The sequence below is a fragment of the Orcinus orca genome, chromosome 2 (genome assembly GCF_937001465.1).
Source record: "Orcinus orca chromosome 2, mOrcOrc1.1, whole genome shotgun sequence".
NCBI classification, from domain to species: domain Eukaryota; kingdom Metazoa; phylum Chordata; class Mammalia; order Artiodactyla; family Delphinidae; genus Orcinus; species Orcinus orca.
This window is the reverse complement of record NC_064560.1, coordinates 172,697,963-172,722,061: the sequence shown is the minus strand read 5'-3', so window position 1 is coordinate 172,722,061 and position 24,099 is coordinate 172,697,963. Positions and strand designations below refer to the sequence as shown.

The window sequence follows — 24,099 nt, the reverse complement described above, 5'->3', positions numbered from 1 at the left end:
AGATTATTTTCAGATTTTTGAGTTTTGAGAGCTCTTTATATATTCTATATATATATGTACTTTATTAAATATATGATTTGCAAATTTAAAAAATAAATAAAAATAAATAAATTTAAGGTTACCAAAGGGGAAAGGGGGAGATAAATTAGGAGTTTGGGATTAACATATATACACTACTATGTATAAAATAGATAACCAATTAACGTATATACACTACTATGTATAAAATAGATAACCAGCAAGGACCTACTGTATAGCACAGGGAACTGCACTTTTGTAATAACCTATAAGAGAAAAGAATCTGAAAAAGAATATATAATGGAATCAGTTTACTGTACACCTGAAACTAATACAACAGTTTAAATCAACTATACTTCAATAAAAAAATAAAATTAAAAAAGAAATTACTTAAAATCTCTGTGCCTCAGGTTTTTCATCTGCAAAATGAGAACTAGTACTAGAATTAGTATAGTGTTATGAAAATTAAATGAGTAAATACAGTATATGAAAAATACAACACTGTCTGGCACATAGTGAGTGCACAATAAATGTTTGCTGCTGCTGCTGCTCTGATTGTTGTTATTGGTTAGATGACAACTGAATACTTGAGTTTTTAATCTGCATTTCTTATTGTTTTGGTGTTTTCCTCAATTGACTTTTTTAACACTGCAAGTTAAATGTGTTCTCTTGAAAAGTAGCCGGAAGTTTTTGATAGATGTTTGGTGCCTGAGGACTTATGCACTGGTTATACCAACCTCTCCCAGCTTTAAAAATTCTGTTTATCCCAAGAGATGAGATATTTTCTGCTGCTTATAATTTTATTGCTTGTGTGTGACAATCTTCTGCATATGTAATGTTTTGTTTCAAAGCTGCCTCACACTGTAGAACTTAATGTTCAGCCACGTGTGATACCAATGAAATAAATCGACTGAAGTGACAGTTGGTTGAACAGATACATTGTATTCACATCTACGTTTGCTAGCACTCTGACAATGACAAATACATCATAATTTGCTCTTCTTTCTGAAACATTAAAAATTTGGAAAAATCGGTCCTTGGATCAGAGCAATGAGATATTTCAGATAAGTTTTGTTTGTTTGTTTGTTTTGGGGTTTTTTTGCGGTATGTGGGCTTCTCACTGTTGTGGCCTCTCCCGTTGCGGAGCACAGGCTCCGGACGCGCAGGCTCAGTGGCCATGGCTCACGGGCCTAGACGCTCCGCGCGCGGCATGTGGGATCTTCCCAGACCGGGGCACGAACCCGCGTCCCCTGCATCGGCAGGCAGACTCTCAACCACTGCGCCACCAGGGAAGCCCTCAGATAAGTTTTTAACATAAATTTTGAAATGTTTATTGGCTTATTCGTCCCAAGCATTTCAGTTACTCATGATTTGCTGTATACTTTACAAAGAAGCTTCAACTCTATTCAGTAACTCTTTTTTAAAAAAATTTACTGAAATATAGTTGATATACAATGTTGTGTTAGTTTCAGGTGTACAGCAAAGTGATTCAGTTATACATTCTTTGTTTACATTCTCTTCCATTATAGGTTATTACAAGATAGAGTATACTTACCTTGCTCTACAGTAGGTCCTTGTTGGTTATCTGTTTTATATAAACTAGTATGTATATTTTATTTTATTTATTTATTTTTTAAACCTGGTTTTTAAAAAATTTATTTATATTATTTTATTTATTTATTTTTGGCTGTGTTGGGTTTTCGTTGCTGCGCACGGGCTTTCTCTAGTTGCAGCAAGTGGGGGCTACTCTTTGTTGGGGTACACGGGCTTCTCGTTGCAGTGGCTTCTCTTGTTGCAGAGCATGGGCTCCAGGCACACAGGCTTCAGGAGTTGTGGTTCTTGGGCTCTAGAGTGCAGGCTCAATAGTTGTGGCTCATGGGCTTTGTTGCTCCATGGCATGTGGGATCCTCCCAGACCAGGGCTCAAACCCATGTCCCCTGCATTGGCAGGCGGATTCTTAACCACTGCGCCACCAGGGAAGCCCAGTATGTATATTTTAATCCCACTACTACTTTATCCCCCCCCCACCCCTTTCCCCTTTGGTAACCCTAAATTTGTTTTCTATGTCTGTGATCTATTTCTGTTTTGTAAATAAGTTCATTTTTATCTTTTTTTTTTTAGATTGCACATATAAGTGATATCATGATATTTGTCTTTCTATGGCTTACTTCACTAAGTGTGATAATCTCTAGGTCCATCCATGTTGCTGATAATGGCATTATTTCATTCTTTTTTTATGGCTGAGTAATATTCCATTGTATGTATGTATCACATTTTCTTTACCCATTCATCTGTTGATGGACACTTAGGTTGCTTCCATGTCTTGGCTATTGTAAATAGTGCTGTTACGAACATTGGGGTACATGTATCTTTTGAATTACAGTTTTCTCTGGATATATGCCCAGGAGTGGGATTGCTGGATCATATGGTAGCTCTATTTTTAGTTTTTTAAGGAACCTCCATACTGTTCTCCATAGTGGCTGCACCAGTTTACATTCCCACCAACAATGTAGGTTGGTTTCTTTTCCTCCACAGCGTCTCCAGCATTTATTATTTGTAGACTTTTTGATGGTGGCCCCTCTAACCAGTGTGAGGTGGTACCTCAGTAGTTTTGGTTTGCATTTCTCTAATAATTAACATTGTTGAGCATCTTTTCATGTGCCTTTTGGCCATCTGTATGTCTTCTCTGGAGAAATGGCTATTTAGTCTGTTCAGTAACTCTTAAGAATTTATTTTCTTTGTGGAGTAAAATGCAGTAAGATTACATGATATTGTTAGGGAATAGTTGATGATATCTGATTATTTGAAGTTAGGATTTGAACTTTGGCAGTCTAGATTTAGAGGGTTGTGTTCTTAAGCACTGTTATAATTTTATAACACAATGTGTGAATTTAAAATTACTTTATTAAAACAGTCTTGAATATAATTAAACTTTAAAAAATTTCATGATATATGCTTTTCATTCATATGATATATGCTTGTGGCTAAAAAACAACAGTGCCTTCCCTACCCCTAATCCCACTCCCCAATGACACTTAACCATTTTTATTTCTGCTTCCCATTGGTAATATTTTAAGTTCTTTAGATAATATGATTTTACTGTCTGTTCTTCATTTACCAATGCTTATCATTGGTTCTCCACTATAAAGAAGAGAAAGGATGATTTAACCCACACATCCTGCCCTTCCATCTTCTCTGTGCCCCTTCTCCACGCAGACTTCAGGGATTAGATTATTTTTAGTTTTTTCTCTTGGTTTCCTATACTCATAAAATTTTTTTGTTCTATTAATTTTAGATGGTATGTCTTCATTCCCTACCATGTAATATAAAAATACTAAAACCCTTTGTTCTCTTACCTTCAAACTGATATCAACTGTGCTTTTCTTTTTAACATTATATAGGTCAATAATATTTGCATTCTACACCATAAATTGTCTCCCTTTCTTTGTCTTGAGTTTATTGTAAAAGTTTTCATTATTATGACTCTTATTATTGTTTAATGTAGCACTAAGTAATGTGTACATTTCCTTCTCTGTCCAGTAATTCGTTGATGTAGTCAAAAGATATTCACTGAGTGCCTGCTGTGTTGTAGGCATCTAGGCACTGGGAACACAAGGGAACAAAACAGACAAAATCCTTGCACAGTGCATACATTCTAGTGGGTGTTAACAATGAACAAATAAATGTACCTGGCATACAAAAAGGGAATTAGGTGTTAAGGGAGTATGTGGAGGGTGAGATTTAAAATAGGATGCTCTGGGAATCCCTCACTGAAAAAGTGATTTTTTAGGAAAGACCCAAAAAAAGTAAGAAAGCAACATTCAGGTGTCTGAGGAAGCAGATTGTAGACAGTGGGGCAGCAAGTGCAAAGACGCTGGAGTAGGAGAAAGCCTGGTGTGTTGGAGGCACAGCAAGGAGGCCAGTGTCTTTAGAGCAGATGGCACAAGTAGAGGTGAGATCAGGTAAGTAGCAGGGTCCCCTGATTATGCATGTAGTTTAGTACTTCTCGGTACTATCAGAACTATCACCTGTTAATTTACTAGTTATATAACCTTGTCTAAAGCACGTAACTTTTTTGACACCTAGTGTCTCATTTGGAAGGTGAAGTTTTTTGATCTCTTTAAGTTCTTTTAAGCTTTAAATTTACATGATTAGATTTAGTACATATGCTTAGTTTAGTGGGGTTTTTTGGCCGCACTGTGCAACTTGTGGGATCTTAGTTCCCTGACAAGGGATTGAACCCTGGCCCTTGGCAGTGAAAGTGCGGAGTCCTAACCACTGGTCCACCAGGGAATATACTTAGTTTAGATCACTTGTTCAAATGTAATTGTATTATTCCAAATTTATACTTAAAGAATAGTCCATTTTAATTTAACTACTCCTTTTTGATTAAAGACCCTAAACAAATTCTGATGTCATGTTCTGCACATCTGTGTCCTGTATTTGCTAAATAACATAGGCTATGTGTATGTGATAATGTGCCTTGTAGCTTCTTATAAATTAATGATTCTGTCACTTTTTGTTAATGCTGGGAACTGCTGACTGTACAGTGTCTCACATCAGAGCTCTGCGATTTCTTCTCATGGATAACAGTCAAAGCAGGGGGGAAATCTTTTTAAATAATTTTTTTCAAGAAAAGGAAAAATGACTTAATTCATCCAAGAATGAAATTCCACGTACTAGTTTTTCTAAACTACTTTTTGTGAATAAAAGCCCCTGACTCAAAGGGAGTTTGGAAATGGTATACAGACAAAAGACGTTCCAGAGTCAAATATTTTAGCCATTAAAGCATAAATCAGCTGCAGTTCTTCAGTGAGATAGTGTCTCAGAGAAGAAAAGAGACCCTTTAATAATGTTTTTTCAATTGGCATGTTTTTCTCATAGTCTAATAAGACACAAGGCTGATTTCCATCTCCACATTTCTAAAATAGATTATGCGACTGAGTTAGTCCATATATGAGATACTTTTGTTTTCTTCTTTCCACCAAGCCTTCCCTCCTTTTTTTTTTTTTTTCCTGGCATAAATACCCATATGTGACCAGTTGAGATGATCAAGATGATAGAATAAAATCCCTTGGAAACACTTTGAAACCTCTATTCATTTCTCAGCACCTAAAGGTAACTCAAAGAACATAAAACCCTACTTTCTCATTTTATTATTAATATAAAATGGAAACAGAGGTTAAATAACTCAGAGGTAGTATTAGAAATGAACCTTAATAAAAAACAAGAAAGAAAACATATATAAGAGAATCCCCTGGTAGTTCAGTGGTTAGGACACCACATGTTCACTGCCAAGAGCCCAGGTTCAGTCCCTGGTCGGGGATCCCACAGGCTATGTGGTGCAGGCAAACCCCCCCACCACCACACACACACAGATAGGTGATACTAGAGATAAGAAAGTGTGAAGGGACTTCCCTGGTAGTCCAGTGGTTAAGATGCCATGCTTCCACTGCATGGGGCGTGGGTTTGATCCCACACACTACGTGGCGCAGAAAAAAAAAAGAAAAAAGAAAAGAAAGAAAATGGCGAGACCCAATTACAGACTAAATATGTGAATACTGTATAGTTTGATAAATTTGAAAATTTAGATTAAGAATATTCTAGGAAAATATGCATTATTAAAATTAGCTAAAGTACAAGCATAAAAGTTGAATAGACCCCTAACCATGAAGGAAATAGAGAAAGTTATTAAAACTCCAAAGCTGGGCTTCCCTGGTGGCGCAGTGCTTGAGAGTCCACCTGCTGATGCAGGGCACATGGGTTTGTGCCCCGGTCCAGGAAGATCCCACATACCACGGAGCGGCTTGGCCCGTGAGCCATGGCCGCTGAGCCTGCGCGTCCGGAGCCTGTGCTCCACAATGGGAGAGCCCACAACAGTGAGAGGCCCGCATACCACCAAAAAAAAAAAAAAAAAAAAAGCAAAAAAACTCCAAAGCTATCCCCAAAAGACTTAGTATAGATGGTTTTACAGGTCAGTTTTCTTTCACAACCTTGAAGCATAACTCTTATGCTATTTAACTGTACCAGAGCTGACGGGGGAAAAAAAGAGAGAAAGAAAGGAAGAAAAAGAGGACAGTTTCCAATTTTTTTTTAAGGCATTAACAAAATCCTGATACAACTACCTAACAAAGATAAAACAAACACAAAAAATCATAGACCAACTCCACTTAAGAATATAGATGAAAAACTAGGCAGAAAAGTAGAACAAATGGGATCTAAAAGTAGGGTTTAACTCAAGAATCCACAAATGATTCAGTATTAGGAAATTTGATATAGTTCATCAAATTGATGGACCTAAGAGGAAAGAGACTTCATCATTGCAATGGAAGCGACATTGAAGGACTCACACTTTTTGATTTAAAAACTTAGTACAAAGCTTAAGTAATCAGACCATTGTAGTAATGGCATAAGGACAGATGTATAGAACAATAGAATAGAATTGAGAGTACAAAAATAAACCTAAACATCTATGGCCAACTGATTTCTGACAAGAATACCGAGACCATTCAATGGGGAAAGAATAGTCTTTTCAGCAAATGGTGATGGGACAACTGGATTTCCACGTGGTAAAAAATGAAACTGGGGGCTTCCCTGGTGGCACAGTGGTTGGGAGTCCACCTGCCAATGCAGGGGACATGGGTTCGTGCCCTGGTCCGGGAGGATCCCACATGCCGCGGAGCGGCTGGGCCCGTGGGCCATGGCCGCTGGGCCTGCGCGTCTGGAGCCTGTGCTCCACAGCCGGAGAGGCCACAACAGTGAGAGGCCCGCATACCGCAAAAAAAAAAAAGAAGAAGAAGAAGCTGGACTCCTACCTCACACCATATACAAAAATTAATTCAAAATGGATCAACAACCTAACTAGAAGAGTAAAACCATAAAACTCTTAGCTGATAACATGGGGATCTCTTCGTGACCTTCATATACATGACACCAAAAGCATGAGCAAAAAAGGAAATAATATACGAACTGGACTTCATTAAAATTAAAAACTTTTGTGCATTGACGTCAAGAAAGTGAAAAGAGAACTACAGACTGGGAGAAAACATTTGGAAATCATATGTCTGATAAGAGTCTAGTATCCAGAATATATAAAAGAACCTGATTTAAAAAGGGACAGAGGACTTGAATAGAAATTTCTCCAAAGAAGATACACAAATGGCCAACAAGCACATGAAAAGATAGTCAGCATCATTAGTCATTAAGGAAATACATATCAAAACCACAATGCAGTACCACATCATGTCCACTTGGATGCCTATACTTAAAAAAACAAAAAGGAAATCAAGTGTTGATGAGCATGTGGAGAAACCAGAACCCTCTTACATTGCTGATGGGAATGCAAAATGGTTCAGCTTCTGTGAAAAGCAGTTTAGTGGCTCCTCAAAAAGCTAAACATAGAATTACCATATGACTCAGCAATTCTACTGCTAGGTATACACCCAAAAGAGTCAAAAACAGATACTCAAATAAATACATGTACACTCATGTCTGATAGCACCACTATTCATGATAGCTGAAAGACGGAAACAGCCCAAATGTCCTTCAGTGGAAGAATGGAAAAACAAACTATGGAAATACATCAGCTATAAAAAGCAATAAAGTACTCATACATACTACAGTGTGGTGACCCCATACCACAATGTGGTGACCTCAAAAACAGTATGCTAAGTGAAATATATCAGACATGAAAGGTCACATATTGTATGATTCCATTTATATGAAATATCCAGAATAGGTAAATCCATAAAGACAGAATGCAGGTTACTGATTGTTAGGGCCTGTGTGGAGGGGCATTGGGAAGCAAATGCTTAATAGGTACAGGTTCCTCTTATGGTGTAAAGAAAATGTTTTGACTATAAAGCTACTATAAAGTATGGTACTGGCGCAAAAACAGAAATACAGATCAATGGTACAGGATAGAAAGCCCAGAGATAAACCCATGCACCTGTGGTCACCTAATCTATGACAAAGGAGGCAAGAATATACAATGGAGACAAAGCAGCCTCTTCAATAAATGGTGCTGGGAAAACTGGACAACTGCATGTAAAAGAATGAAATTAGAACACTCCCTAACACCATACACAAACATAAACTCAAAATGGATTAAAGACCTAAATGTAAGACCAGACACTATAAAACTCTTAGAGGAAAATATAGGAAAACACTGACATAAATCACAGCAAGATCTTTTATGACCCACCTCCTAGAGTAATGAAAATAAAAACAAAAATAAGCAAATGGGACCTAATTAAACTTAAAAGCTTTTGCATAGAAGATGAAAAGACAGCCCTCAGAATGGGAGAAAGTATTTGCAAATGAAGCAACAAAGTATTAATCTCCAAAATATACAAACAGCTCATGCAGTTCAATATCAAAACAACAAACAACCCAATCAAGAAATGGGTGGAAGACCTAAGTAGACATTTCAGCAAAGAAGACATACAGATGGCCAAGAGGCATAAGAAAAGTTGCTCAACATCACTAATTATTAGAGAAATGCAAATCAAAACTACCATGAGGGCTTCCTTGGTGGCGCAGTGGTTGAGAGTCCGCCTGCCGATGCAGGGGACATGGGTTCGTGCCCCGGTCCGGGAAGATCCCACATGCCACGGAGTGGCTGGGCCCGTGAGCCATGGCCGCTGAGCCTGCGTGTCTGGAGCCTGTGCTCTGCAACGGGAGAGGCCACAACAGTGAGAGGCCCACGTACCGCAAAAAAAAAAAAAAAAAAAACTACCATGAGGTATCACTGGTCAGAATGAGCATCATCAGAAAATCTGCAAACAATAAATGCTGGAGAGGGTGTGGAGAAAAGGAAACCCTCTTGCACTGTTGGTGGGAATGTAAATTGATACAGCCACTGTGGAGAACAGTATGGAGGTTCCTTAAAAAACTAAAAATAGAACTACCATACGACCCAGAAGTCCCACTACTGGGCATATACCCTAAGAAAATCATAATTCAAAAAGACACATGCACCCCAATGTTCATTGCAGCACTATTTACAATAGCCAGGACGTGGAAACGACCTAAATGTCCATCGACAGATAAATGGATAAAGAAGATGTGGTCCATATATATAATGGAATATTACTCAGCCATAAAAAGAAATGAAATTGAGTCATTTGTAGAGATGTGGATGGACCTAGAGCCTGTCATACAGAGTGAAGTCAGAAGGAGAAAAACGAATATCGTATGTTAACACATATGTGTGGAATCTAGAAAAATGGTACAGATGAACCTATTTTCAGGGCAGGAATAGAAAGGCAGACATAGAGAACGGACATGTGGACACAGTGGGGCAAGGAGGGGTGGGATGAGTTGAGAGATTAGGTTTGACATAAATACACTACCATGTGTAAAATAGATAGCTAGTGGGAACCTGCTGTATAGCTCAGGGAGCTCAGCTCGGTGCTCTGTGATGGCCTAGTTGGGTGGGATGTGGAGGGAGGGAGGTCCAAGAGGGAGGGGATGTGTGTATGCATATGGCTGATTCACTTCGTTCTGCAGCAGAAACTAACACAACATTGTAAAGTAATTATTGTCTAATAATAAATAAAAAAATGTTTTGGAACTAGATAAAGGTGGAGATTGTACAACATTGTGAATATACTAAATGCCACTGAATTATTCACTTTAAAATGGTTAATTTTATGTTATGTGGATTATATCAGTAAAATGGAAACATTAAAAATATTATTTTTCAATCCTGATAAATCTTCTTATCAAAATCAGAATAGCATAATACTTTCTTTCAATGACTGAAAAACTATCCCAGAGTCATGCATAATGATGAAAGATGTACAATGAATTCAGGAGGAAAGTCAGGTTGTTCTTAAACATCATTATTATTCGACAGTGATTGAGAAATGGTAGTAAGTACTTTTGGATAAGAAAATAAACAAAAGTTGTAAATGTGGGAAATCCAGATATTTTCTGTATTTTCTTTTTCTGCAGATGATGTCTATCTGAAAAACCCAAGAGAATCAACCCAAAAAACTGTTGAAAATGATAGGAAATTCTAGTATTTTGGCTGCTTTTAAGATAGACTGAAATCAGTGGATAGAAAAACCAGTTAGTTTAGTTGGGAAATATTATAGGTCTTAGATCCTGGCAGAATGTGGATTAAGCTAACACAGTAATACTCCCAATACAAATATCTAGAAATGCTGACTGTATTTTCAAACAAACTTTTCTCTTAAACCATAGCTGAGCTTTCGATAAAGACAGATCTCCAGTTACCAGAAATTAAGAGGGAATTTGAGAGCAAGGCAGAAATCACACTAGCAGCCTAAGAGGGAAACGGTTTGTGAGCTAGAGCCTTTGGTTTTAACATCCATTCTGAAGGTCCTGGACTCATAAAAAGTAGAGAATTAGAACTGAGAACCCAGCATGGAACAGAACCTTCAGTGGGCTTTACAAGCAGTGAAATAGAGAACTAGAAGGAAAAGCCAAAAAAAACACAACAAAAACAAAAAAGGAAGCATTCCTCTACCCAGAACTTGGGTGAGAAAAGGAATCTCCCAGGAAAAATTGAAACCATGGATTTGGACTTGATGTGCTAAAACCTGCATGATGTAAGAATCTTCAAATTAATATACAGTAGGTCTTAGGCTACTAAACATCTGCGGTACCTTTTAGAAGCAAATGTAAAACTACTCCACAATGTAGAATGCATGAAATTTCCCTACAAAAATTGAGCTTCACTAGAGGTGAGCTTACAGTTTTTTTAAAGTTTTAAATCATATGTGGAAATGATCAACAGAGACAGTAAAGGATTATACAATAAAGATTAACAAGAGGATTAACACTCTAAGAACTTGAAATAATAGGCTATAGAGGAGACTATAAAATGTGTATATATAAAATTATTAGAAACCAAAAAATGAATTCAAACCATAGGAAAAAAAATAAAACAGTGAAAAAAGGAATGGGCAGATTTGACAAAGAATCAAATCTTACCTTCTAAAAATGAAAAACACTATTACTGAAATTGAACTTAGTAAATAGATTAAATAGTGAATTAGAGCTGGCTGAAAAGGCAATTGGTAAACTGGAAAATAAATTCGATGAAGTTACCCAGAATGCAGCACAAGAGAAAATATGAAAAAGAGGTTAAGAAACGTGGATGAACAAATTTAAAAGTCCAATGACACTAGCAGACCTAATGGAAGCTCCAGGAAGAGAGAGGAGGATGAATTCATTCAGAGCAGTGTTTGAATCCTCAGATTGAAGAAGCAAATGGGATAAATAAAAATTAGTCTAATACATCTACATCCAAGTGATTTTTGACAAGTGTGCAAAGTTCATTCAATGGAGAAAAAATTGTCTTGTCACCCAGTGGTTCTGGGACATCTGGATTTCCATATGAAAGAGTGAAGTTGGATTTCTGCCTCAGACTATGTAAAAAATTAACTCAGTGAATCAGTGACCTAAATATAAGAGTAAAAACCATAAAACTCTTAGAAGAAAACATAGGGGTAAATCTTCATGGCTTTGGATCTGGCAGTGGAGTCCTTAGCATGAGCAGCAAAAGAAAAGAGAGATAATTTTTTGTTGTTGTTTGTTTATTTTTGGCTGCTTTGGGTCTTTGTTGCTGTGCGTGGGCTTTCTGTAGTTGCGGCAAGCGAGGCTACTCTTCATTGTGGTGCGTGGGCTTCTCATTGCAGTGGCTTCTCTTGTTGTGGAGCACAAGCTTTAGGGTGCACAGGCTTCAGTAGTTGTGGTGCACGGGCTTCAGTAATTGTGGCTCGCGGGCTCTAGAGCACAGGCTCAGTAGTTGTGGCACACAGGCTTAGTTGCTCTGTGGCATGTGGGATCTTCCTGGACCAGGGCTCGAACCTGTGTCCCCTGCATTGGCAGGTGGATTCTTAACCACTGAGCCACCAGGGAAGCCCAAGATAGATAAACTGAACTTCATCAAAATTGAAAAATTTTATGCATCAAAGGACGTTTTCTTTTGAAGAAAGAAAGTGAAAAGGCAACCCAAAGAACAGCAGAAAATATTTGGAGATCATATATCTAAAGAGTAAAACCCAATTTTTAAAATAGGCAAAGGATGTGACTAGGCATTTCTCTAAAGAAGATATACAAATGGCCAATTAGCATATGAAAAGATAGGTGCTCAATATTATTAGTCATTAGGGGCATGCAAATCAAAATCACGAGATATGCTTCACACGTATTAGGTTGGTATAATTTTTTTTTAAAAGGAAAATAAAGTGCTGATAAGCATATAGAAAAATTGAAGCTCTCATACATTTTGATGGGAATGTAAAATGGTGCAACACTATGGAAAACGGACAGTTCCTCACAAAGCTAAACATATAATTACCCAGTAATTCTACTCCTAGGCATATACCCAAAGAATTGAAAGCAGGGATTCAAACAGATACTTATATGTCAGCATTCATTGCAGCATTATTCATAATAACCAAAAGGTGGAAACAACCCAGGTGTTTTGTCAATAGGTGAATGGATGAACAAAATGTGGTATATACATAGAATGGAATATTATTCCACCATTAAAAGGAATGAAGTTTTGATATGTGCTACAACATGGATGAACCTTGAAAACATTATGCTAAGTGAAATAAGCTGTACATGAAAGGACAAATATTGTGATTCCACTTATATGACATATCTAAAATAGGCAATTTCATAGAGACAGGAAGTTGATTAGAGATTACCAGGAGCTGAAGGAAGGGAGAACTTGGGAGTCACTGCTTAATGTTTTCAGCGTTTGTGTTTGGAGTGATGAAAAAGTTCAGGAAATAGGTAGTGGTAATGGTTGTACAACATCGTGAATATAATAAATACCACTGAACTATACACTTAATAGTTTAAATGGCAACTTTTTTTGGCAAATTTTATGTTATATGTATTTCACCACAATTTAAAAAAATTAATTGATGACTCAGTGGTGCACGTTGAGTGAATTGTATGGTACGTGAATTATATCTCAATCTAAAAAAAAAAGTCTGTTTCCTAGACACGTGAATGAAACTGTAGATATCAAAGACTAAGAAAATCTTGAAAGCAACCAGAGAGGGAAAGACAAATTATATACAAATAAAAATATAATGAGTTTACACACCTATCAAGAATGGTCAAAATCCAGAACACTGACAACATCAAATGCTGGTTAAAACATGGAGCAACAGGAACTGTAATTCATTGCTGGTGGGAATGCAAATGGGACAGCCACTTTAGAAGATTTTAGGAGAAGTTTTCTCATAAAACTAAATATACAGTTACCATATGACCCAGCAATCACACTCAAACCAAATGAGTTGAAAACTTATGTCCACACAAAAACCTGCACACGGATGTTTATAGCCACTTTATTCATAATTGCCAAACTTGGAAGCAACAAAGATGTCTGTCAGCAGGTGAATGGATAAATAAACTGTGATATGTTCACACAATGGAATATATGAAAAGACATGGGGAACCTTAAATGCATATTACTAGTGAAGGAAGCCAGTCTGGAAAGGCTACATACTGTATGATTCCAACTCCATGACAGTTCTGGAGAAGGCCAAACTATGGAGACAGTAAAAAGATCAGTGCTTGCCAGCGTTTAGGGGAGAAGAAGAGATGAATAGGAGGAACACAGAGGATTTTTAGGGCGGTGAAACTATTCTGTATGATACTACAATGGTGAATACATGTCATTATACATTTGTTAAAATCCATAGACTTTACAGCGCCAAAAGTAAAACCTAATATAGACTGTGGATAAACTATAGGTTTGTTGATTGTAACAAATGTACCACTCTGGTGTGGAATGTGATAGTGGGGGAAGCTGGGGGGGCGGTGCAGAGGGTATATGGGAACTCTGTACTTTTCTGCTCAGTTTTCCTGTGAACCTAAAACTGCTCTAAAAACTAAAGTCTTTTAAAAGAATATATATACACAAATATATACATAAATAATGGGTGTAAAGCCAGTTCACAGTAGCAACAAAAATTATTAAATACTTATTAATCTAGAAAATGTGTATTTGAAGCCTACCTTAAAACTTCAGAGACATAAAAGACTTGAATAAATAGTATTAGATGGAATGGGTCAATATTATGTCAGTTTTTCTCAAATTAACCAGTGAATTTAAGGTAATCTTAATTAAAATCCCAAAGGTTTTATTTGTCAGCAACTGAACAAAATTACTACAAAGTTGATCCCAAAGAATAAACATGGGAAATAACCAGGAAAATTCTGTGGGATAAAAATTAGCAAAAGTGATTATGCCAAAGCAGTTGTTAACATAATGATCAAAATAGCAGCTTGTGCCAAAATAGAAAGAAATATTGGTACAGCAAAATAGAAAATTCAGGATAATGTAATTTTTAAAAATACATATTTGGCATTGAGTCAGTGATCAAGGATAGAGAATAAATTAAAAAACAAAATAACAAATTTTAAAAAATTGATAGTATATGTGGCAAGGTACCCAGAATGAGATGTCAGAATTTCTTAAACTGTTAGAACAGCAATGCTGAGAGCTCAATTGCTGAGATTTTACTCTTTCCCAGTACTTGATTTTCTTTACTTATTGGACCAAGAAATTAAGAATATATTATTAGGCTTTGAAGAAAGCCAAATATCAACAGAACATGAAAGAATATTTTCTAGAGCCGAATTCAAAGAACTATTTAAATGGCCATTCATCACTGTCTCCAAGCTGAAAAATACAACTTTCCAGGATTTGAGTGTAATATGTAGTATATCACTGTAGCATCTGACTGAATGATGAAAAGCAGTCTTCAGTGACAAAGTATTCTATTATTTCTGGGTGTGAGCTCAATCTCAACATCTAGAACGAGTTCACAGAGTCACCAAACACTTGACATTTCTGACAGCCTATAATTTTGAATTAAAATTTTTCTAATCTAGACAAGAAAAAGGAACAGAAGGTAGCCAAATTGGGAGGGAAGAGGTAAAATTGTCATTATATGCAGATGACATGATACTTTATATACAAAACCCTAAAGACTCCACATAGAAACTATTAGAACTGATAAATGAGTTCAGCAAGGTAGCAGAATGCATGATTAACATACAGAAATCTTTTCCATTTCTTTACACTAACAACGAAATATCAGAAAGTGAAAGTTAAAAAAAAAAAATCCCGTTTAAAATTGCATCAAAAAAGAAAATACCTGGGAATAAACATGACCAAGGAGATGAAAAATTTATATGCTGAGAACTATAAAACATTGATGAAGGAAATAGAAGACAATTCAAAGAAATGGAAAGATATCCCATGCTCTTGGATTGAAAGAATTAATATTGTTAAAATGGCCATACTACCCAAAGCAATCTACAGATTTAATGTGATCCCTATCAAATTACCCATGACTTTTTCACAGAACTGGAACACATACTCCTAAAATTTATATGGAACCACAAAAGACCCGGAATTGCCAAAGCAATCCTGAGGAAAAAGAACAAAGCTGGAGGCACAACCCCACCCCCCAACTTCAGACAATGCTACAAAGCTACAGTAATCAAAATAATGTGGTATTGGCATGAAATCAGACATATGGATCAGTGGAACAGAATAGAGAGCCCAGAAATAAACGCACACACCTATGGTCAATTAATCTTCGACAAAGGAAGCAAGAATACACATTGGAGAAAAGTTAGTCTCTTCAGCAAGTGGTGTTGGGAAAGCTGGACAGCTGCATGTAAGTCAATGAAATTAGAACACTCCCTCACACCATATGCAAAAATAAACCCAAAATGGCTTAAAGACTTAAATACAAGACATGACACCATAAAACTCCTAGAAGAGAACATAGGCAAAACATCCTCTGACATAAGTCGTAGCAATATTCTCTTAGATCAGTCTCCCAAGGCAAAAGAAATAAAAGCAAAAGTAAACAAATGGGACTTAAACTTAGAAGCTTTTGCACAGCAAAGGAAACCATAGACAAAATGAAAAGACAACCTATGGGCTGGGAGAAAATATTTGCAAACGATGTGATCAACAAGGGCTTAATTTCCAAAATATACAAACAGTTCATACACATCAATATCAGAAAACAAACAACCCAATCAAAAGATGAGCAGAAGACCTAAATAGACATTACTCCAAAGAAGACATACAGATAGCCAACAGGCACATGAAAAGATGCTCGACATTGCTGATTATTAGAGAAATGCAGATCAAAACTACCATGAGGTATCACCTCACACCAGTCAGAATGGCCATCATCAAAAAGTCTACAAATAATAAATGCTGGCGAGGGTGTGGAGAAAAGGGAACCCTCCTACACTGTTGGTGTTAATGTAAATTGGTACAGCCACTATGGAGAACAGTATGGACGTTCCTTAAAAAACTAAAAATACAGTTACCATATGATCTAGCAATCCCACCCCTGGGCATATATCTGGAGAAAACTGTAATTCAAAAAGATACGTGCAGGGACTTCCCTGGTGGTCTAGTGGTTAACCACTCCGTGCTTCCACTGCAGGGGCACAAGTTCTGTCCCTGGTTGGGGAACTAAGATCCCATATGCTGCATGGCATGGCCAAAAAAAAAAAAAAAACCAAAAAGATACATACACCCCAGTATTCATAGCAGCACTATTTACAATAGCCAAGACATGGAAGCAACCTAAGTATCCATCGACAGATGAATGGATACGGTGATGTGATATATACATACAATGGAATATTACTCAGCCATAAGAAAGAATGAAATAATGCCATTTGCAGCAACATGGATGGACCCAGAGATTTTCATGCTAAGTGAAGAAGTCAGACAGGGAAAGACAAATATTATATGATATCACTTATATGTGGAATCTAAAAAAACGATACAAATGAACTTATTCACAAAACAGACTCACAGACATAGAAAATGTACTTACAGTTACCAGATGGTAAAGGGGAAGGGAGGGATAAATTAGGAGTTTGGAATTAACAGATGCACACTACTATGTATAAAATAGATAACCAACAAGGACCTACTGTATAGCACAGGGAACTATTCAATATCTTGTAATAACCTGTAATGGAAAAGAATCTGAAAAGGAATATATATATAATATATATTATATATAACTGAATATATATATTATTTGATTCACTTAAAAGTGAGCATTCTTGCTGCTTTGTATAATGTTTATTCAAAATTATAGCTGTTACAATTCTTTAATGTCCTTAGTCTATATGATCTTTATGATCGATACCTCAGGTATTTTGCTACCTAAAGTCCAACAGTTTCCTAAATTGATTTTAATATGTTGGTTTTATGCATTTATTCAGTATTGGAAAGATAGAGGTAAAAATGAAAAATTCAGTATATGAACATTATAGGACTGTCCTGGGTCAGGCTGCTTGGGTTTGAGCATTCACTAGCTGAATGGTTTTGGGCAAGTTACTTAAACTCTCCATGCCTGTGTTTCGTAGGGCACTGGTTATTGTGCCCATGAATTACTACTGTTTCATCTTCATCCAGGGCCAAATGGTGGGAGATTCGGCGAGGGGGAAGTAGAAAGGGGGGTGGAGGTGTTGGCCCACCTTCCTGGAATCACAGTCTCTTTAAACAGAGGACAGCCGCCTTTTCTCAGAGGTGTGTGGCTCTTGCAGGTTTCCCTTGCTGCTACCACAGACACCACCACGGAATTTCCTGGGGACTGGGATGTGAAAGTTCAAAAAAAGATAAATAAAAGGGAGGGGGATTCCTATACTCTCTGAGGATAAGGAGTTACCTTACCTGGTCCTTGGGCCAGAGCTAGAGTGCTTTTCCCAGAGTTCTGTCTGTGCCATAGCACTCACTTGGATATCTGGCTGTGTAAAGTTCAGGCTGGAGGTACCAAAGGGGAGGAGGGGCAGGGAAGGTAAACTCCCTGCCAGTTCAGAAATACCTTGAATTCTGGTATTCTTCTCTGATTCATCTTATACTCTTTACAGAGAACTCAAATAGGTGCTTCCATGTATTCTGTTCTGGTTTTATGGTTTCATTCAGAGGGTGGGACAGGGTAATGTATGTCTACTCCATCTTACCCAGAACCAGACTCTAAATTTCCTTTTAAGAGAGAGCACTTGTGATATTGCCATCATCCTTTGTGCTTTCTAACCCAAGACTATTCCCATACTAAGGTACAATTTGAATAATATTACTACCTTGCAAAAACAAACCAAAAAAAGGTTTATTAGCTCTCCATTGCCTCGAGGATTAAGTACAGACTCATTTCAGTGTTCAAATTCCCCAGCTGCATATACCTCATATTCTTGCCAGACAGGAATATTTGCTGATATATAGTTATTCTATTCTACACCTATAGCTTTTGTTAAATTCTACCTGCCTAAAATAGGTTCCCAACCTTTCCAATACAGCTTCTTCAAGTTCTGCACATCTTCTAAAGCTCAGATGCACTCACTACCTTCTTAAAATTTTAGTTTTCTGCCCTGTTCTTATGTGCTTCCCATAAAAGGAGTATGTGATCTCTTCAGCCCTTGAGTAACTGTTTTTTATTTGTACCTTTTCAACACACACACACACACACACACACACACACACACACACACACACTTTGTTTTAGGACTATTTTTATGTTTAGAGATATAGTAACTGTGTCTAGCATAGGCTGTTATGCCTCAGATCCAATAGATTCAGGTAACATTTAGTGCTTATCATGTACTTTTTCGCCTACTCCTCTATAACAGCTCTTGGAGACCTTTATTCTAAATCTCAGTCACATGAGGACACTGAGGGTAAGTAAAGTGACATTACCTTAACTCTTCTATAATGGCTGTGAGTTTCTTGAGTGCAGGAATTTTAATATTCAGTTTTCTACCATGTAATATCTACTGTATAGTAGCTACTCAGTAAACAGCAATAGCTGTAACTTTTCTCTTCTTTCTACAGTACCTTGGGCATGTAGAAGTTGATGAATCAAGAGGAATGCACATCTGTGAAGATGCTGTAAAAAGATTGAAAGCTGTATGTATTTGATGGTTGCCAGTGTTGATCTATATGCTGTAAATATTTTCTCAAAAGATTTTGCTCAGTAAATTTTAGTGACCCACTATCCAGTAAGAACAGTATTTCTCTTAAGGCAAAATATGTGGGCTCATTAATAAAGAGCATTTCACGTTGTCCATCCAAAGGTGTAAGTTACAATGACCAACTTCTTCAATTTAGGCCAGACATTATCTAAAAGATACTTTTAATTCAGAACCCATATTAAGCAAGTGGTATGAATTCTTATAGATGAATAATATTCTAAAACCAGGATAAAACTATTACAGTTAGTCTTTTAACCTAACTGTGACAACTGGGTTATAAATTACTGATTTTAACTCTATAAGAAACAGCTTTCCAGGAAAAAGTGTAAAATAGAGATATCTGTGTTGACAGCAGGTGAGGTTTACATTTTGGGGAGACTTAATTATCATTACTGCTACTCCCCAGTTTCCTTCTCTATACTCCTCTAACATAAACAATGTATTTCCCTGCCTTTTGCACAAACTTCAGCATACTTGAAATGGAGAGTCCTTTTCCAGGATAAATAATGTCTGTTTTGCCTGTTATGCCATAGAACACATCCCAGGCACATGCCTGTGTATTTAATAAAAGGAGAGAATGAGTTCAGAGTTCATAAAGGTTAAGATTAAAGTGTTAACTTCATATTTTGGATAGGTTTGAAGAATGTTTCTTAAATTCTGACAGCCCTCTTCACAACCTTCTCTCCAATGTGTGGCCTTTCCCCCCTTTGCTGTGAAAGCTTTAAGCATTACTTCTGCATGCCCTTGCCCCAGAACAGCATTAAATACTTGTTGCTTTGGGTTTGCTGGTATGGTGGGCTGCCACAAGTTTGGCTACTAATGAGTGCTTTTTTTTCCCCTCAATTTGCTTAATCAAAACTTTTCTGCTTCTTGGTACATTCTATATGACCTCTTACATACAGTTCCTCAATATAAAAGATACAAAGTCAAGGAAGCAACCAACTCAGAGAAGTGGATTATGTTTTCGAACAAATGTCTGAATCTATTATAGAAAGGAGAGGAGGAGAAAAATAACTGATTATAGTATGCAAAAAACTAAAAAACAAAACAATATATAGACACACATACATACCCTTTACTGCAGATTTTGGTCATTTAAATTCTTAAATGTTTGAAGCCCTTCTTAGTCTATCTGTGCTCTCCATTTAATCATCATTAATGTTAAAGGGACTTTATATAATAATTTATAGACTTGCCGTGTCCATGTAAATATAGTCCCCAGTTAAATACAGCCTCAGATAATGCAGTTTTCCAGGAAATTTAAATTCAATCTCTTATTTAACAAAATAATTCTAAGTTCAGTAATAGAATAAGATTTTCTAAGAACATTTTAAAAAGTAATGCAATGATTTACCCTACTAGTCATTAAACATCATAATGCTAATAACTGAAAACAACAGATGAATCAGTGAATAGACTAGATAGACCTGAAACAAACCTTAAATAGTTATTAAAATCTTAGAGCCTACATAAACTTAACATTTGGAAGGTCACTGTGGAATGAGCCTTTGGAAAGTCTTAATTCAGCATATGGCTTCATGTTTACTCTCTAAATAAGGAAAAACTAGGGATGGTTTAAGTTTGCCCAGAAGATAATTAAGAAGTGGTATTTAGTTGTTTAATGAGCAGTCAGTCCTCTTCACTGTCTAGTTTTCTTTAACCTGCTTTTAATTAGAAACCTCTCTTTATTACATAGGTAGTATATGTTCATTCTGTAAAATACAAATGAACAAAAACAGTACATAAAATCTCTTGCAGTCCCAGAGATAGCCACTATTCTCTATTTTTATTTTTATTTATTTATTTATTTTTAATAAGGGCAGAGTGCCTGCCTCTATTTATTTATCTATCTATCTATCTATCTGTCCATTTATTTATTTATTTATGGCTGCGTTGGGTCTTCATTGCTGTGCCTGGGCCCTCTCTAGTTGCGGCGAGCAGGGGCTACTCGTCGTTGTGGTGCGTGGGCTTCTCGTTGCAGTGGCTTCTCTTGTTGCAGAACGTGGGCTCTAGGTGCACAGGCTTCCATAGTTGTGGCATGCGGGCTCTAGAGCACAGGCTCAGTAGTTGTGGCGCACGGGCTTAGTTGCTCTGCGGCATGTGGGATCTTCCCATACCAGGGCTCGAACCTGTGTCCCCTGCATTGGCAGGCTGATTGTTAACCACTGAGCCACCAGGGAAGCCGTCTAGTTTTAAAACTGATTGTTTAGTTGAGTGAAGTTTTTTATTTTACCTTTTGGTTTTAACCAAGGAAATTGTAAACTATAAGCATGGTTATTTGAGATACAGGACTTATTTAAATAATAAAATTATCGAAAAAATAAGTTTTTATTTTTACTAGAAATCGGAACCAAATTGCTGTTTGAAAAATTATATCTATGCCTGGAACAGTGTCTGGCACATAGTAGCCACTCAAAAAATATTTCTGGAATAAATATACAGAAAACAATTCAGTCCTCAATATGGGGTCAAATTGAATTTTGTAATAACCATCATAACAATGTTATATTTAATGTTTAAAGTTTATGAAACCCTTTTGCATATCTCTTAAAAATCCTTATTTCCCCATGGTCTTTTACAACTAAAATGAAATTATGCATATTTGGATTGCTTTTCTGGACATACTTAAACTTTTGAACTTTGAAGGAAGATTGACCACTTCTGAACTTTTGATTCAAGAAGTTCTTTAAAATTTTTCAGACTAACCCTACCCAGGAGACTTGGAGCAAGTGTTGTATAATAATTTTGCACAGGCAAACAAGTATTTTTAAAAATAAGATTGAATTTTTGGGAGACTAGTGCCAATTTCCTATTTATTATACTCACTGGAACTTCCCCTTCTATTAATACCCTTTCTAATGCTGTATGAAAAAGGCTGCAGAAAGTTGGAAGTCTTCAGATGTTGTTCATCTCAGATCATGTTAGTCCACAAAAATTCATGCTTTTTGTCTTCTTTTCATATTTTTACTATACAGAATTTTCTAGATGCCTTTTTCCCTTCTTTTAGCGAACATTCATCTAACAAACATGTATAATCTACTGTGCCAGATGCTTATATTGTGCCAAAAGCTATGTGTCTGGAGATGTTTGTTTATTTTCATAGATGATAAATATTCCTCTTATCGTTTCAAATAAATGGAAGCAAATGTAAAAATGTACAGACCTACAGATTAAAGAAGAAATAGCATGTCTGGAACAAGTTTGAATGCCAGAAAAGTTTTAAAATTTAAAGAATTATGTAGCTCAGATGTACCAGTTAAATAGGAAAACAAACATCTTAAACCTATCACTCAAATGATCTTTGAACTAAAAGTGTAACATTCTAGCGCTTTTTAAATTTGTGCGGGCTTGAAGAAGCAGGATAATTTGCAAGTTTTTTTTTTTCCTTCCAAGTAGTCCCTTACAATTTAGGATTACTTTAACTTCAGTTAGAAGTTATCAGCATACTTAATATTTTCAAATGAAAAGATATTGTAACTAAACAACATATGCTTCTCAGAGCATAAATATGTTTAAATTTTTTTTACTTTATATGCATAAAGTTAGTTACAGTTATTTGCCATTCATTTACTTTGTGGCATAATTTTACCAGTTAGCCACTTAGGGACTTAGATTGTATAGGATAAATGACAGAAATGACTATTGCCCATTTTCATTGCCTTAATGCAGAGTTAGTTGCAGGGGGAGGAGTACTGTCATTTATCAATCTATTTTGTAAAAAGTGTATTGGACCTTTGGTTATCTTGCTTGATACTGGTGCAAGATGCCTTTCCTTTTAAAATGTCTTTTCTTCCCATTGTCTCTGTGTTTCTCCCTCTCTGTCTTGGTTTTAGACTAGTTTCATTACACTACCAGTTTCTAATATGTTGATTTTTTATTTGCTATTTGATAAATTTGTTTTAATGTATGTTCTTGTTTTAGCAGGTAAAAGAATCATAATTTAATTTTTTTAAATTAATATTATTCTCTACTCTAATAACTGTCTTTTGATGCATTTTGCACGTCAACTTTTTTCATTAACATCTGAGGTCTTTTATAAATAGAAGGCAAACTCCATGTTTAACAGGAGCTTTTCTGGGAGCTAAATTAAATATTAACGAATCTCCTTCCCACATCTTCCTATCCCTAAAGAATGGTGAATCTTTTAACTTGGGCTGCATCTTTTAAAAGCTGGTGGTTACCTAAAAGTCTAACGAAACTAGGGTCACCAAACTTGGCAGCAGAAATAAGCTTAGTCTTATTGTTACAACTATCCCAATTACCTTATTATATTTCTAGCTTAAGTTCAAAACATTTTATGGAAATATTTGATGCTGTTTGTGATTTTCAAAACCTAGAGAAAAAATAAACCATTCAGTGTTTGAGAGTATTGAATGAGTTTTATGAGTCAAATTTCTGTAGAGTTGTCTTTTTCTAGACATTTATTCACTATTAATAATGGATTATAAAAGGTAAAGGCTTAAAGTATAGTTCAACCAAAACTAGGAAATGTTAAAGTTAAGCTAGCTTGGGTGAGTTAGAACTCATCTACTTTGCATAAGTTCTTCAGATTTTAAATGGTGGGCAGTTTTCAAGGTTTGTATATGCTTAAAAATTGGTGCTGGGACCACAGACAATTGTGTCTCTTTTACCTATGTAGTTTTAGAATTGTATAGTTATAACTGTCAGTACAAATTTCTTTCTTCTAAAACAGTAGCATTTAAAAAGAAAACAACCCTATTCTTCAAATTTTAGTTGTGGTTAACAGATGTGGTTTGGTTCTCAAATATACTAGTTTTCTCAGCTCCAGTGAAAGCATTGGCCATGTGTTCTTTATAGATGATTTATTCTGTGTTTGAAATAGAACATATCTATTATTTCCCCACAGTTGCTATGGAATTGATCAGCACACACATACATACAAACCTGTCCTAATGCATAAGTAAGAATTCTCAAAGTGGCATCTTGAACTCAGCAAGAAAAAGTCTGACAAGGACCCTCCCTTCACACTCATAATTTAAGTGTAGCATTTTTTTAATGTTACTTTGTGATCATTTGAGTGTGGACTGGTTTTTTCATTGG

At 36.3% G+C, this 24,099-nt stretch overlaps 1 protein-coding gene across 14 annotated transcripts in view; it reads left to right on the top strand.

Moving 5' to 3' along the window:
• The window catches only part of NUMB (NUMB endocytic adaptor protein), a 182,544-nt gene that overhangs the window by 125,544 nt on the left and 32,901 nt on the right, over window positions 1-24,099 (top strand). For all 14 annotated transcript variants that reach the window (XM_033438274.2, XM_033438310.2, XM_033438095.2 and 11 more), the window contains one exon: window positions 18,899-18,973. In XM_033438274.2, the coding sequence (XP_033294165.1) occupies window positions 18,899-18,973 (75 nt within the window). The remainder of the gene's footprint in view (window positions 1-18,898; window positions 18,974-24,099) is intronic.